This window comes from Ambystoma mexicanum, chromosome 4q (assembly GCF_040938575.1).
Source record: "Ambystoma mexicanum isolate Mex_15411 chromosome 4q, UKY_AmexF1_1, whole genome shotgun sequence".
Classification (NCBI taxonomy): domain Eukaryota; kingdom Metazoa; phylum Chordata; class Amphibia; order Caudata; family Ambystomatidae; genus Ambystoma; species Ambystoma mexicanum.
This window is the reverse complement of record NC_090928.1, coordinates 221,373,405-221,387,340: the sequence shown is the minus strand read 5'-3', so window position 1 is coordinate 221,387,340 and position 13,936 is coordinate 221,373,405. Positions and strand designations below refer to the sequence as shown.

The 13,936-nt window shown below is 44.0% G+C and overlaps 1 protein-coding gene across 4 annotated transcripts in view; it reads left to right on the top strand.

The window, feature by feature from the left end:
• WASF1 (WASP family member 1) overlaps positions 1 to 13,936 on the top strand; it is a 999,902-nt gene that overhangs the window by 784,323 nt on the left and 201,643 nt on the right. For all 4 annotated transcript variants that reach the window (XM_069607752.1, XM_069607754.1, XM_069607753.1 and 1 more), the window contains one exon: positions 4,590 to 4,759. In XM_069607752.1, the coding sequence (XP_069463853.1) occupies positions 4,590 to 4,759 (170 nt within the window). The remainder of the gene's footprint in view (positions 1 to 4,589; positions 4,760 to 13,936) is intronic.

The window sequence follows — 13,936 nt, the reverse complement described above, 5'->3', positions numbered from 1 at the left end:
ACCCCAAGTAAATGAAATTAGGGACTTGCTCCAAAATTGTCTCCTCCAAAAACCACCTATATTTGGGGTATTGTTGCCTTTCCCAGATCTCAACTAGAAGACCTTCGATTTACTAATGTTAATCGTAAGTTTGTGTCTCGTATACTCCGCCAGGTCCGCATGTTTTCTTTGCAGGCCGATCTGAGTATAATCCAGGAAAGCAAGATCATCCACATGCAAAAGATAGTTAACTCTATTGGCTGCTAAAAAAGGAGGGAAACATTGTGTATCTTTAAAAGAATAATAAATGTCAGAAATAAAAAGGTTAAAAGGAAGGGGCTCTAGCACACGCTGCCTTGTTGAAGACCACTGGAACTCTGGATCTTGCCTGAGAGTATTCCTGTGGTGTTCAATCTAACCCAGACTGATGTACTACGGTATGAAGCAACAAACCTACTTAATAAGGCCAGAGGACAACCCCAGTTAAAAAGCTTCCACCACAAAAGGTCCCTATCAACGCTGTTGAAAGCCATTGACAAATCAATAAAAGTGATAAAAACCGGCTTCGACTTTGTCCTAGCCTTGTGTTTTCAAAAGGTTTCAAATGACTCCCTTTGCTTTGGTCCCTGTACCCTTGACAAAACATGTTTGATAGGGATCAAGCCTCCCAACCCCTATAGTCCCTGCCAACAAATATTGTAATAAAATCGAGGTGAAGATTTTAGAAGGCACGTCCAGGCGATCGGGCAATAATTTGTTGGGTCATTTCACGATCCCTTTTTATAAATAGGGACCAGGATTGTAGTCAACCATGAGGCAGGTCATTTATTTCCCTCCAGAACCTTCCCAAAAACCTTTAATAGCAAATCGACCCAGAAAGACGGGTTCCCATTCAGCACCACAACGGACAACCCGTTTGGGCCAGGGCCCTAGAACTAGAGCTACGGGTAATAAGACCCATAAGGTCTTAGTGGTCTGTATTCAGGCACCAGGGTTCGTGACAAAGGGACCCCACTCAGGGCCTATTTTCACAAGGACCCTGTATATCCTACTATAGTGTGCAGTCTAGTTAGATGCTGTAATGGGGATTACCTGGATCTTGATTTGGGAGTCAAACTTGATAATTCTCCGAAAGGAACAGGAATCATTGGTGGTCATTATACTAAGCATCCTTTGGACGTCCTTTAATAACTGGGTATACCTGTAGTTGCTTAGCCAATTTCCATAGGCAAGTCTAAGACGTTTGCGCTCAATCATGTCGGTAACGGGAATATAGCGCAAGGCTCCGCGCAGTTCGTTTTTCATTCTCTGAATCCCAGGGCCATAGGCGTGTCTGTGGACTACCAAAGGCTTCCGACGTGGCTGCATCTGATTAAAAACTGTGTTCAGTAGAACCACATATGAGACCTTCCTTAGCAAAGCATACAAATCAACGTTACCCAGCAGTCTCACCTAAGCGTTATTAAAAGACATAATATGGTTGTTCCACGCCAGGCGGTTACCGCCAGAGTTTACCCCCAAATCCAGCGGAAAGCAGTCTGGTACCAAACCCCTATCCCGTACTCTCCAGATCAAACAGAGAGATAAGTGGTTGCTCATGTTACTAGGCTGTATATTAACGGACACAACAGATGTAAGATAATCTTAAGACATTTCGCTGGGAGTGTTTCCAAGGTGTGGTGTGGGATCTCGTCTCTTACGACATTGCCGTTTATAATACTAAGTCCCATGCGTCCATCAAAGATGAAACTGCCACCCCTCCCTTTCCCACAGCAGAGTTCACCCTACACTCGAGGTCCCCAGTCGACCCATAGACACACAAATCATTCAGGTCCCCACAAAGGATAATTGAGTTAGTTCCTAGGTGCCTGCCAACTAAACAAAATCTCTTCTATCACCTCCAAGAGTTCTTCTTTGGTGATTTTAGCTGAGTTCCAATAGATGTTTATAAATGGGGTATATTTAAGATCCGGGTAAAATGAACGATTCCACTCCAGTTCCACCGCCTGCACATAAGCGTTTGGTTGCGAGAGTAAGGTTGGGACTACAGAAATTTCCTTTTTGCACAGAGCAGGCCAGAAGCTGGGCTGCCCTTTTCCCCACTTATAAGCAGGGTTTAACAAGAGGGTAAAGCCATCCAAACCCAGTGGTTTTTGGAGCCACGTTTCCCAGAGACAAAAAGCATCTGCCCCAGTCAAGTCAACACTACAATTTTGGAATAAGGGAGCAAAACCCCTGGTGTTCCAAGAGATGACTTTAAACTGTGTAACAGGGGAGTCCTGAATTTGCTACCCTTGAGAGGTTGTCCTAGATGCCAGGGATGCTGCCAACCAGCTCCAATCTGTAAGGAACTCATGATGGCAACATTAAAGACAGATACAAGTGATGACAGTTCAAGGGTTATTTTTAAACTGGATATGCAGGTTTGAAAAATGCCTAATCTACACCTAAAGTTCAGATGGGAGCAAATTACGACCCTCAAATGAAAAATAAGGAAGGCAATCCTAGTGGCCCTTTGTCAAATAAAAGGCCCTATACTAAAGAAACGTATTGCCAGTCCCTACTACTAAATACAAAAGAGTGTGGGATAGGATTCACAAGAAAGAAAAGAAGTGTTCACAAATGATAAGTCAGGATGGGGTAACCAGGGATCTCCCTTCCCCACGTTTTGAGCAAAGGACATGGTGGGACTCCTGAGCACAGCACATTCTCGAACTTTCCGAGCACGAAATGACCCTTCCGTTCTCAGCTATCGGGACCGTCAATGGTCCAGTCTCTTTTCTCTTAATAGTCTCTTGCATACGAGGACCTGACGTAGTCAAAATAACAAATCAAAGTTCCTTTTTTAAATGGACGTTGGGTGATGACTTTTCACCCCTAGATCCCCCTCTTCCGGGTTCAGAACCCTCTTGAACATCAGCCTTACTACGTCTGGTTCACTATGGCTTGCCTTACATTCACAAGTCTAAATGTCTTTTTAAACAGCTCACTGTGGACTTCCCCCTGCCGAGTTCACTCGTGTCAACACAATGTTCCTCAGGACTTTAGAGTTCACCCTTTTCCATCGGCATCCCTCCGTCGGGTTAACTCTTACCAATTACACACAATTTCTCCTACTTTCTTATGATGCAGGATTCCCTTCCCTTAACTTTACACTTTTCTGCTGGTCAGAAACTTTGACTGTACAGAGGATTTTGCTAGACCCCTGTATGATCACTTTGACCCCTTTCTTGTCCCGTTCCCAAGGCCTTCTGGTAACAGTAGTTTCAACAATAGGGTAATCGCCTAGAGTTTCTCGATTGAGCACCCATGTAGTGCTGGACTCCTCTACAGCTGGCTTTCCCCTCTCGTGATAACAGTTCTTTGTACTTTTATTAAATTAGCCATTTGCTACTTTTGTTCAAAACAGTTCGGTTTCTTATCGGCTCTCCCCTCGAATCACTGGCTGTGATGAACCGCTTGGCATTTCTTGTCTCTGGAGTCAAGGACGGTACCATGGTGGCAAGGGTCTCTCCCGGGCTTGGTTATCAGTGCAGGAGAGTCCTGTGTACCTTTGACAGCTGCTGCAACACATGCTGGCTACTGTTCGCGGTTTTACAATTCCTTCTGCCGAGGTTTCACAGGCCTTGGTCGCAAAGGGCAAAGTCTCTTCTCTCCTCGCCACCTTTCTCCGCCTCTTGAACTGCCGTAGTTGGATAGCTGAGTCGTCGTGCAGTCTGCTTTGCTCGTACTGTGCTCTCGTGCTCCACCTTTTATTCCTGTGGAGAAAGGAAAGGGCCATCAGGTGTGTGTGATTCTGGTCAGTTGCGTGAGTGCAGATGTGCAGATGTAAGATACCGTTGTCCAAACGTTGGTCATTCCATCCAGAACACCACTTGGATAATATATCCTGAACTAATATTAGAGAGCAATGGAATGCTCTATTTAGAATCATGGGTTCCTGGTCTGGGATTATTTTTTTCTAACAGTTGGTTGGAGGACCGTCTAGCTATAGGCAAACCCCCTCCCGCCCCCCTCCACCAGTTCAGTGGGGGCACGGACTGAGCCGATCATCCTTCTCCTCTCTTCCAAGGTACGGACCCGCAGGACCACGCCCTTGGGGAAAAACATGAATACCTTGTGTCCGCCTCTCATTTCTGATCCCTCACATAAGTTCCATCTGTCCTCAAAGTGCAGTATTAGGTTCTCCAACCCAGCATCTGCTTGTTGTAACTAGCTTCCATGGAAGCCAAGTGCTTGCGCATCACCTCCTGCGTTATTTGCTAGACTGGGCTATATTTTTTTAGTGTGTAGCTTTTGCTTGCCATGGGGAGTATTCAGTCCTGCAAGCACCTGGAGATGATTGGTTTTTCTGCATGAATTACACAAGACAGTATTCATTCATATTTCATTCACTGACATTGCATTCTTTAGACTTGAAAACACGGATGGGAAGTAGGAGCTTATTTGTCTATATCTAACAAGTGATTTGGCGTGTGTTTTGCTGCAACTGAACATCTATAGTGTGCTAGTGGGCAGTACAGCTACCATGTACACACTGCCCTTCTATGGTTCGAGCTGCACTTTGGATTTTTCCTGACATTTCACATGTATTTTTCCTTCTCCCACAGCAGAAGAATTTGGATCGTCCTCATGAGCCGGAAAAGATTCCTCGGGCACCTCACGATCGGCGGAGAGAGTGGCAGAAATTGGCCCATGGTCTGGAGCTGGTAGAGGATGAGGAGATGTTACATAAGCACAACGAGGTTGCTAACGGCCCAGCTTCACACTATGACGCCAGGTCTGCTATTCCATATTGAATATGGGTAACATCCATGTTTATGAGGGCCTGCATTTGATGCATGTGTTGAAGGGGTAGTCGATGGCATGTACTGCATTATTAAGCTGAATTTTATTTGAAGATTTCTGTGACTATACATTTTTCCTTGCACAGAAGAAGCAACACATATTTGTTCAAGCTGCTGTCCAAAATGGGCATGGGACAAGTAGTATTACATATGTTCAATATAATTTCTTCTGTAACTTAAGAAGGCCTCACATTCCAAAGTGGGTAACATGTCATGAAAAGCATTTTGTGAACAAAATATGAACTCCTAAAGTTGTTCATGCATGTTGTACTATTTTACACTCCCCCCTTCATTTAAAATCTAGGTAGACTGAACTTGTATCCTCTTTTTATGTTAATTCTTCAAACTGTCAAGAATATTTCTTCTTAGTTTTGTTTCCTACCACTCCTTGTTCAACATGCCTTTGTGCGTTTATATTGCATAAATCTGTGTAATTCCGGTTGCATCATCAAACCCTCCATCCATCACTGTCTTGAAAGATTGTGAATTAGGAGACCGTCTTTTGCCAGTAAGCAATGAAACTGATCAAATCAAGATTCCACGTGGAAAAATAGGGTTTAAAGGTTAAAAAAGGGGGGTTGGGTGGGACCCCCCATTAAAAAAAATAAAATTAAAATTAAAATAAAAAATAAAAGGAAAGACAAATGCATTAGATGCTTTTTTTACGTGTTTTTTTTGGATGGTATGGCATTAGATGCTCTGGCTGTCAATGGAATGACTATGAACCGCATGGAGCCTTCCACCTTTGCAGGATAAACGCTGTTGTGGCATGTAGAATGTGGAATGAAGAGAGAATAGAACTAGAATGGGTATGCCAGGAAAAGGAGTGAAGAACAGTCAGTTAAGAGATGGAATAAAAGGAGTTGAGACATGAAGGGTGTCTCCTGGCATTGTTTAATATGAACATGGTGACTGTAATGATACATACTTGCCAACCCTACAGATTTAGGCAGTAGGCTACTGCTTTTTAAGCAGTCCTACTGCCTACAGATTTGGGTGACAAATACTACTGCTTTTTACAGTGGCAGTTAATTTATGTGACACTAAGGCAGGCTGCAGAACAAAGTATGAAACACATTAGCCTGTCTGTGCGGTGGGCAGGTAAGTGATTATTTTGAGTGATGGGCTAAGACCAATCCAGTGACCTCGCAGCTACATGACTCTGCCCTACACTCTGGCCGGGACAGGCCTTAAGTGAACCACCAGTGAAGGCGAGTGGCAGAGCGTATCACCATCACACAGCATCTGCATTTCAGACTGAGGAGGGTATCAGTCTCCATGTTGGTCAGTTATTCATCTTGCACTGCAGGAATAAATATGTACTGTCCAGGCTGCTGCTACAGAGCCGTGGCAAACGTTGTCTACCAGCTCTGTGTGATTGCCTTCTGCGAAGTTAGGTAATTGAATTTGGTGTTAAGTTACCATTCAGAATTATACATTTTTAACATTTGAACATCTTTCCATATTGTGCTGTTTGATGGGTTGTGTATTTTAGAATGCTTCAATGGTGCCTACAATGTATGTTTTGTATTTTCCTGTTACGTCATTGTTATGTGAATTATTATTTTTGAAACTTGAAAAATCCTATATCTTTTTGGTCACAGAATGTTGGCAAGTATGATGATATGATAAAAGATACAACATATTGGCGATGAGGTAGTGACTTGACTTATGCTGTTAGACAGGAAAGAATAAACGATCGAGACACAGATGGTCTGTGGAGGTGACCGGAAGAAAATGACTGGTGAGGAGCCAAATAGCATAAAGACAAGATAAACCGAAAAATTGAAGCAGAAGAAGGCAAATAAGTCAAAGAAACAGATAAATTATCAGAGGATGGAGTTGAAAGTCAAGCAGGAAAAATTTCGGAGTGGAAATATAACACAAATGTGAAGACTGCGGAGGAGCAGGAAATATTTGTGGTGACAGTAAGCCTGTGCAGCGCAGATAATAATTTTATTTTACAATCAGAGCTTTAAAGCTTGAGTGACCAAATATAGGGCATATACAAAGGCTAAAAATGTAACGTGGAACGCTGTCAAAGAAAGCATTTTTTGATGTGGAACTTAAAATGCGCGAGGCACAGCACTCGATTAATGAGAGTAATAAAGGCATTGCCTTTACAAGGATATGTAAAGAAAGGACCTAATAACGTAGAAAACGTGCAGCCATACTTGTTTTGCATGAGTGAAATCGGAATGTTGTCATAGCAACACATCGGAGACAAACAAAGTAACGCATGCAAATGAAAGTGAGCCCTGATACGTTTGCAGCGTTAAAGAAAATCGAAATGAAGAAATAATAATTTACCCAGCTGAGCGGAAGAGCAGATTGAATTTATTTTCCTTACATTGGCGCAGGGAGCATTCTTTTGTTTTGTGGCTCGTGTTTACTGGAGGCTACATGGAGCACTGGTGCCACCTTCTGGACTTTGTAAGCAGTAATAAGCCATCTAGTGAACACGTTTAAAAAAACACTTATTCTAATGCAGATATACAAATGAATATTTTTTTTCCTGATGTGAACTAGGAAAAATTATAAAAACGAATAGGCAGCACTTGTGAAGCAGAACAAAACAAACAACAGTAAATATTGAGAGTATGGACCAGAAATAATAAAGAATAAAATCATCTGAACAGACATTAAAGTTAAAAGCAAGAGTTTAACACCATCAAATAAGTATGGTCACTTTATTTTGGATTGATCGTTGATAACATGACAATATAAACATTGCCAGAGCAACACAGTGTAAAAGCAAGGGTTTCAAGCGAATATTGGAAGAAGGAATTGATGAGATGACATAAAGGCCATGCGCTTAAAGTGGCAAGAGTGCTCAGATTAGCAAATAATAAGGGAGATCTCTACCATCCTAAAGAAGTATTCGGCTCTAAAACCCAGGGGCACACTGTCAACACTTTGTGTGTCTGTTAAAAGCAAAGCAAACTCGGCGAAGACACTGAACATTAATTTCCAAGACAATATTTGAAGCCCTAAAGTGATATAATGATGCCTATACCTTCATTGCAGTGTGCACAGCAGCATAGTGCGTAGTGCATGAATAAAAAAAATTGAAATAACACGGACAAAAGCGCTGTGGATTAACAACATACATTACAAGGGCCGTCACAGCAACACAGTCATGTAGGTGTGACAATGCATGACACATCAATGTCGGAGTTGCAGCAATTAAATGTCAGACAAAAAACCAAAAAAATAACACCTACACTTGTACAGCAATGTCAATAGAACAGCAAAATCAATAACGCTGCGCTATATCAAAACAAGACAGGGACAGACTATCAATTCCAAACCAGCAATAACTGTTAAGGGGATCTTGAGGATTAAACATGCAGAATGGCTGAGGTGCATGGATAGAAAACTGAACTGAAGGTTTGATCCTATTTCAGCGCAGGTACGGTATTGTTATCACAGCAGTGTACAGAAAAAGAAATCTACATATCTTATGTAAAACTACCAGCTCAAAATGTCATCTGACGGTATGAGTGGGGATTTAAATCTAGCTCAGGACATATGTGAAACCCCCATTTCCTCGAGTTTAATTAACTACCTACTCCGTCCAGAATCATTCAATACTGAGCCATATGATGATCAAGGGCGGCGGTGGCAAGAGTGGGTGATTGAATTTGAGGGCTTCATGAGAGCACTAGGAAATGAGAATGTTCCAAATAAAGTAGACATATTCATGAATTTGGTGGGAGGAGAAATGAGGAGTGTCATAAGAACATTGACACCAACTGAGGAGAGAACATCGTACCAGCTTCTTCTTGGTGCTCTTGGGGAACGCTTGACAATTGCTCCTAACAAAGATTATGAGAGAAATCTGTTTAACTAATGCAAACAGAGGCCACAGGAGACCATTGCACAGTTTGTATTACGATTGCAAGAGAAAGCAAGCTATTGTGAGTTTGCAAAGTTTGATGATGAAAAAGCTATTAGGTTAAGAATAAGTGAAAGCTGCACATCGTCAGAGTTGCGGAGACATCTTCTAAGAGTACCCCTCTCATTGAAAGATATTCTGGAATTGGCGAGAATGTATGAAAGACTTGAGAAACAAGCAGCAGATATGGAAAGTGACGGGAAGTTGGAGACACTGGCTGGCTTCAGATGCAGTGTGCAAAAACAGTCCCGATAATCGAGCAGAATGTTATCTCAAGGCACATGGAATGGTATCAACGGATGTGGTCAAGGAAAGCTGTGTTCAAGATGTGGATTTCGGTTTCCACACAAAGATCGATGCCTGGCCATTGGTCGAAGATGTGTTGGATGTGGTCAGAGAAATCACTTTTTGGTCGTGTGTAAAGAGCGAACATCTCTATCGTAGATCTGTGGAACTGATGCCCAGCCAATATTGAATAGGAAACAATGCCTAATGATGGAGCGTTCCGAGAATGATGGGGCCACCCCAGATCGAGGACTAATGGTTGGAAGAAAGTGGCTATCTCAGGAAGAGACTCTAAGAAGTCACCGGAGGAGTTCTCATAAAGCGACAGGATGTGCTCTCAGTGAAAGGATGGTCAGCTACCAAGGAAAAGACTGCTTCCCTGGATGTGAAAATTATAATTGTGTAAATGGATAGGAGGATGGTGAGTGGAAGCGCCCCCAAGTTAGCACGATCCTCCCCGCAATGGGAGACAATAATGGACACTCCCGCAATGGGAATAAGGCCAAGACAGAGTGCGGGTGAGCGTAAGTGGGATTTTATCAAAAGAATATGGCATGCAAAGAACTCTGCAACCTCCGAGAGCGCTCTGCCTGACAATCGCAAAGGCAGGCGTATTTCTAATACAAAAAACGTCATCAGAACCTACACACTATAGGGGGCACAAGTTAATTGGGATTGGGTGGCGTCGACTAACTATAGGTGTTGCTGCAGCGTGGTTGGTCCGGGTGAGAGGACGTCACTGGTCAGCCTCGTGGGTTGGGTTGGGCCTGGCAGGCCGGCTTGAGGTCATCCGGGCGGTGTTGGTACGCTGGGGCAGCCTGTGACAAAGATGAATACCTTCCCTGACTTAGGTGCCCTAGATCATGCACATTGCAGTTACTTAAAACCCCATATCTAACTTCTACAGTAAATCTTTCAATCAATACAACACAGGAGGAATGCACCTTGTGAGGGGTCTGGTGGTCATCTATTGGATTTACCGGTGTTCTGACGTTTGGTATTTCAGGTCGAGGGGCTGGGCTCTGGGGGCTTGTGCCGGGTGGTACATGTTTTATTACTACGTTAGAGACTACTATGAAGGGGGGCTCTGTGTCTTGTCCCATTGTCGGGGGTAGTCTTTGTGCGGGGTCAGGCTTCTTGGGGTGGTCTGGGGGATTGTGGGATTTACGAGAGGGTGCTGGTAGATCAGTGGATTCAAACGTGAGTTTATTACCGTGCTGTAAATAACGCAGGTGGCGGCCGGTGGCCTTGGATGCTGTGTTGGGGCCTCTGACTCTCTGAAGCGGTTCCAGCTTGATCGGGGGAGGTGGGGGAGCACGGCACAGGCCTTAGCTTTTTTCTACTTGGCAGGCTTCGTAGGGTGGGAGGGAGAATGGCCTTGCATATATTCACAAAAGGTATTTTCCTCGTGTGTTGCCTAATTTTGAATACAAAACTTTTATATCATTTGTCTTCTTTAAACTACTATACCATACATATATACTTCGAGTTCATTAAACATTTCGTTGATATATTCAGTCTGAGTACCTTTTCGTTACCTAACATTATATTCACTACAGTGTTTGATTATTTTATGTACATTAGACGTTACATGAGGTAGTTCTAGGTTATGGCCTACAGAGATTGATACTCGCCGCTATGGGTGATTAAGAAAACATATACGAGTTCAGGTTTCTACGTAAAATTGAAAGAACACTTATACAGATAAAGGTTATACGTTTCGTCGACATCTTTCTCTGTGGTTATAGCAGCATTAGTCCAGACCTGGGGTGACATCATATAAACGTTACATCTTTATGGTTGATTCACAGTTTACAGAATCTGTTTAAACAGAGGTAGTTCATTAATACCAATACTTGAATTATTTTCTACTTTCTTCAGATAGTGATGCTTCAGTTTTTTCCCCGTCGCCCCGGCCTCGCGGACCAGGTCATGCGGGGTGCAGTATTACATTGTGAACGATAAAATGTTACAGTGTTAGCATCTCGGGTTAGCTCATACCCGACTTTCTCATGGGAACGCGCTCGCAGCGGATCTACCAGGGCTACGGCGGCAGGGATACTTGGAAAGCCCTCCAAAGGTGGGGGCCGCGCTACAGCGCGCTGAACTCACGCCATCTTTGCTGGGCAAGAAGGCTTCTAGGCCTGTCTAAACGTTGGTGTGTGTGTATGATGGATACGTGGGGGCAATGTCATCGGCGGGCAAGCCCTCCTCCACCTGGGCCCGGGTGGCATGAGGGGACGCCCGGCGAGCCATGGTCCTCACCTGGGGAGAATAATGCAGGAGAGGGGGGCCTTAAGGCCTGTCCTCCCCTACATTTCCCCCCTTTCGTTACTAAAGTAACGAATTCTTCAGGTCTTCCAACCTTCTGCACTCTTGTTCCTCTACTATCGCATCATCCCATGCAGGTGTTCCCTTGATGGGCATCCATGCCCTACACACCCCCCTTAAGCTCTCTCCTCTTCTAGCATATTCGTCTGGTGTGCACGTTAAATATATACAATCACCACTTTCCTCCAAATCTACCCAGACCTCTGTGTACCATTCTAATTCCACATCTCGGGGCTCCTTGATAGTGGTATGCCATAGCTTGTCTACTATGTACTTGTCACGGTACATAGGCACTAACCGGTACTGGGGGGTGTTGTCTATTCCTGTCTGCACATGTACTTCTTGTGTTGCCCTCATTGTACCACCAGAGTTGCCCATTGTCACCATCATCATTGCGCCGTTAGGGACCGCATTTGCACAACATCGGAGGCCCAACTGGCACAGGCAGAACGCCACGAGGAGGAACACCACAGCTGGTACCAGAAATTTCATCGTCATTCCAAGCCAAGAGGGAACCCAGGAGAAGATATTGTCGAACCACGTGCTGGCTTCTGCTCCACCTTCCATCTTCATCTTCTCTCCCAGATTGTGTACTGCTTCGATCACGTGGGATAAGGAACCATTTTCCGCGTCTTCAGAAGGTACGAAAGTGCAGCAGGCACTTCCTATTTTTCGGCAAACACCTCCGTCCATCGCTGTCAGTAGGTCCAGAACATACCTGTTCTGCATGGTCATCAGGCGTAGAGCTCGCAGTTCTACTTTTATTATGTTGAACCCTTCTTCAGTGTCATTGGCTAACTGAATCAGTTCCCACCGTGTTATCTGGAGCCATTTTGCATTTGCCCTTGCTTGGACACTTGAAATTAGCGAGGCAAAGAATGTTTCTACAGAGCTGAACAGTCGGTTCCTGTCTGGGATCTGTGCCAATAAATCGGACGAAGCTTGAGATATGTAATTTGATGCCCGTCTGTTCCGTGATAGCTCTTCTCCCTTCTCTCCGGGGGACAGGACATAGAGGTGTGATTTTGCAGTGGGAGGAACCACACCCTGGTGCATGTTCCCTGGCATCCTTTTATTTTCGTCAACGTGGCTTTCTGGAATCACCATTAGGGCCGAGCGCAGAGTGGCCATCGAGCAGCTGCCGCTCCATGCCTGGGGAAGGTGCAAGTAGGCCTGGTTCCCACATACCCAGTATGTGTCCATCAATGCGGCTGTTCCTTTTCTCATGTCTGGGATGGTGAGAGTTTTGTTGCAGTTTTTATTCGTCCCTATTGCCACTTTTCCTTCTCCCTTAAAACATAGTTCGTTCTTGATCTCACTTTGTAGCTTGAAGGGTTTTTCCATTGCTGTTACCCATGTCAGTTTGGAAATGTGCTCCTTCCATACTGGTGTACATGTTTCTTCCATCCATCGCATTCTGGCTGGTTGGACACCTCTCAGTGCTTCCGCTTTGCACAGTACTTCTTCATCTTTCCATTTGTTTTCAGAAAACAGTGTCCCTTGTATCGCAAAAAATGGTTCTTTGAGACATACCACTCCAGCTGCTTTTGGGTAGCACGTTTTTTCAGTCTGTATAATCTTGAAAGTGACGTCGTGTGCCTGGAAGGTGTTTTTTATTCGGCATAGCGTGAGATGAAGGAGACACTGGGCATCTACAATGGGCAATTCTCTGGGCAACAACACTTTAGGTGTGCCTGATGCATGGGGAATGAGCGAGCAGACATAACAGCTCTCATTTGTCGTTTGTTTGGCTGTGGCACTCATATCAGCATACCATTTATTTGCTTGGTGGGGGTGCCGAGGGTCTTCCATTTTGTCTAAGCCTAACCCATAGTACTCATCATACCCCCTCCTACTTGTCTCTCTTCTCCGCCTACTATCCTTGCTTCTCCTACGTCTGCTGTTTTTGATAGATGAAAAAATGGGCCCCCCTTCCTCCTTCCCACCCCCCTTGTCAAATTTCTGATATGTTTCCTTATGTTCTTTCATAGTTATAATATTCCCATCTTCCTCAATAAACAACAAGTCACCTTCTTCTGATGGGGTGGGGAGGGTGTTGGGGCTGCTATATAGTTCAGGTATGGACATTGTGTTGTTTTCCATTTCTGTTTGTATACCTCTTGAATCTGACAGGGCGACAGTTGGTGGTTCAGTGTAGTAACCCCATACAAAGTGTGATCCATCCCATACCAGAAAATCACCTTCTTTAATATTTACACTTGTGGTTGCATTGCTCCCAGGAGCTCGGGTGATGTTATTCCCCCCTCCCCCCTCGTTCATCTCGATAGAGATGAACGCTATAAACCAATATGTCACCAGGCAAAATATTGATAGAAAAAACACAATAACACAAATTGACAATCCACATTCGTATGAATATGCCAGTCTATTTATCAACACTTCTCTAATCCTAACAAATCTATTAGTTGCAGGCTGCCCATTAGATGCCATGGTAATTCCTGTTTGAGATACAAAAGTGCATTAAGTACAGACATGTAAACATTTCCAATGTTATTAACTTCTCTTTTTTTTTTTTTTTGGTTAATAAAGCATGGACGTGGGTAGGGGAAGGGTTTGTTTTCACAGACACGGGTAT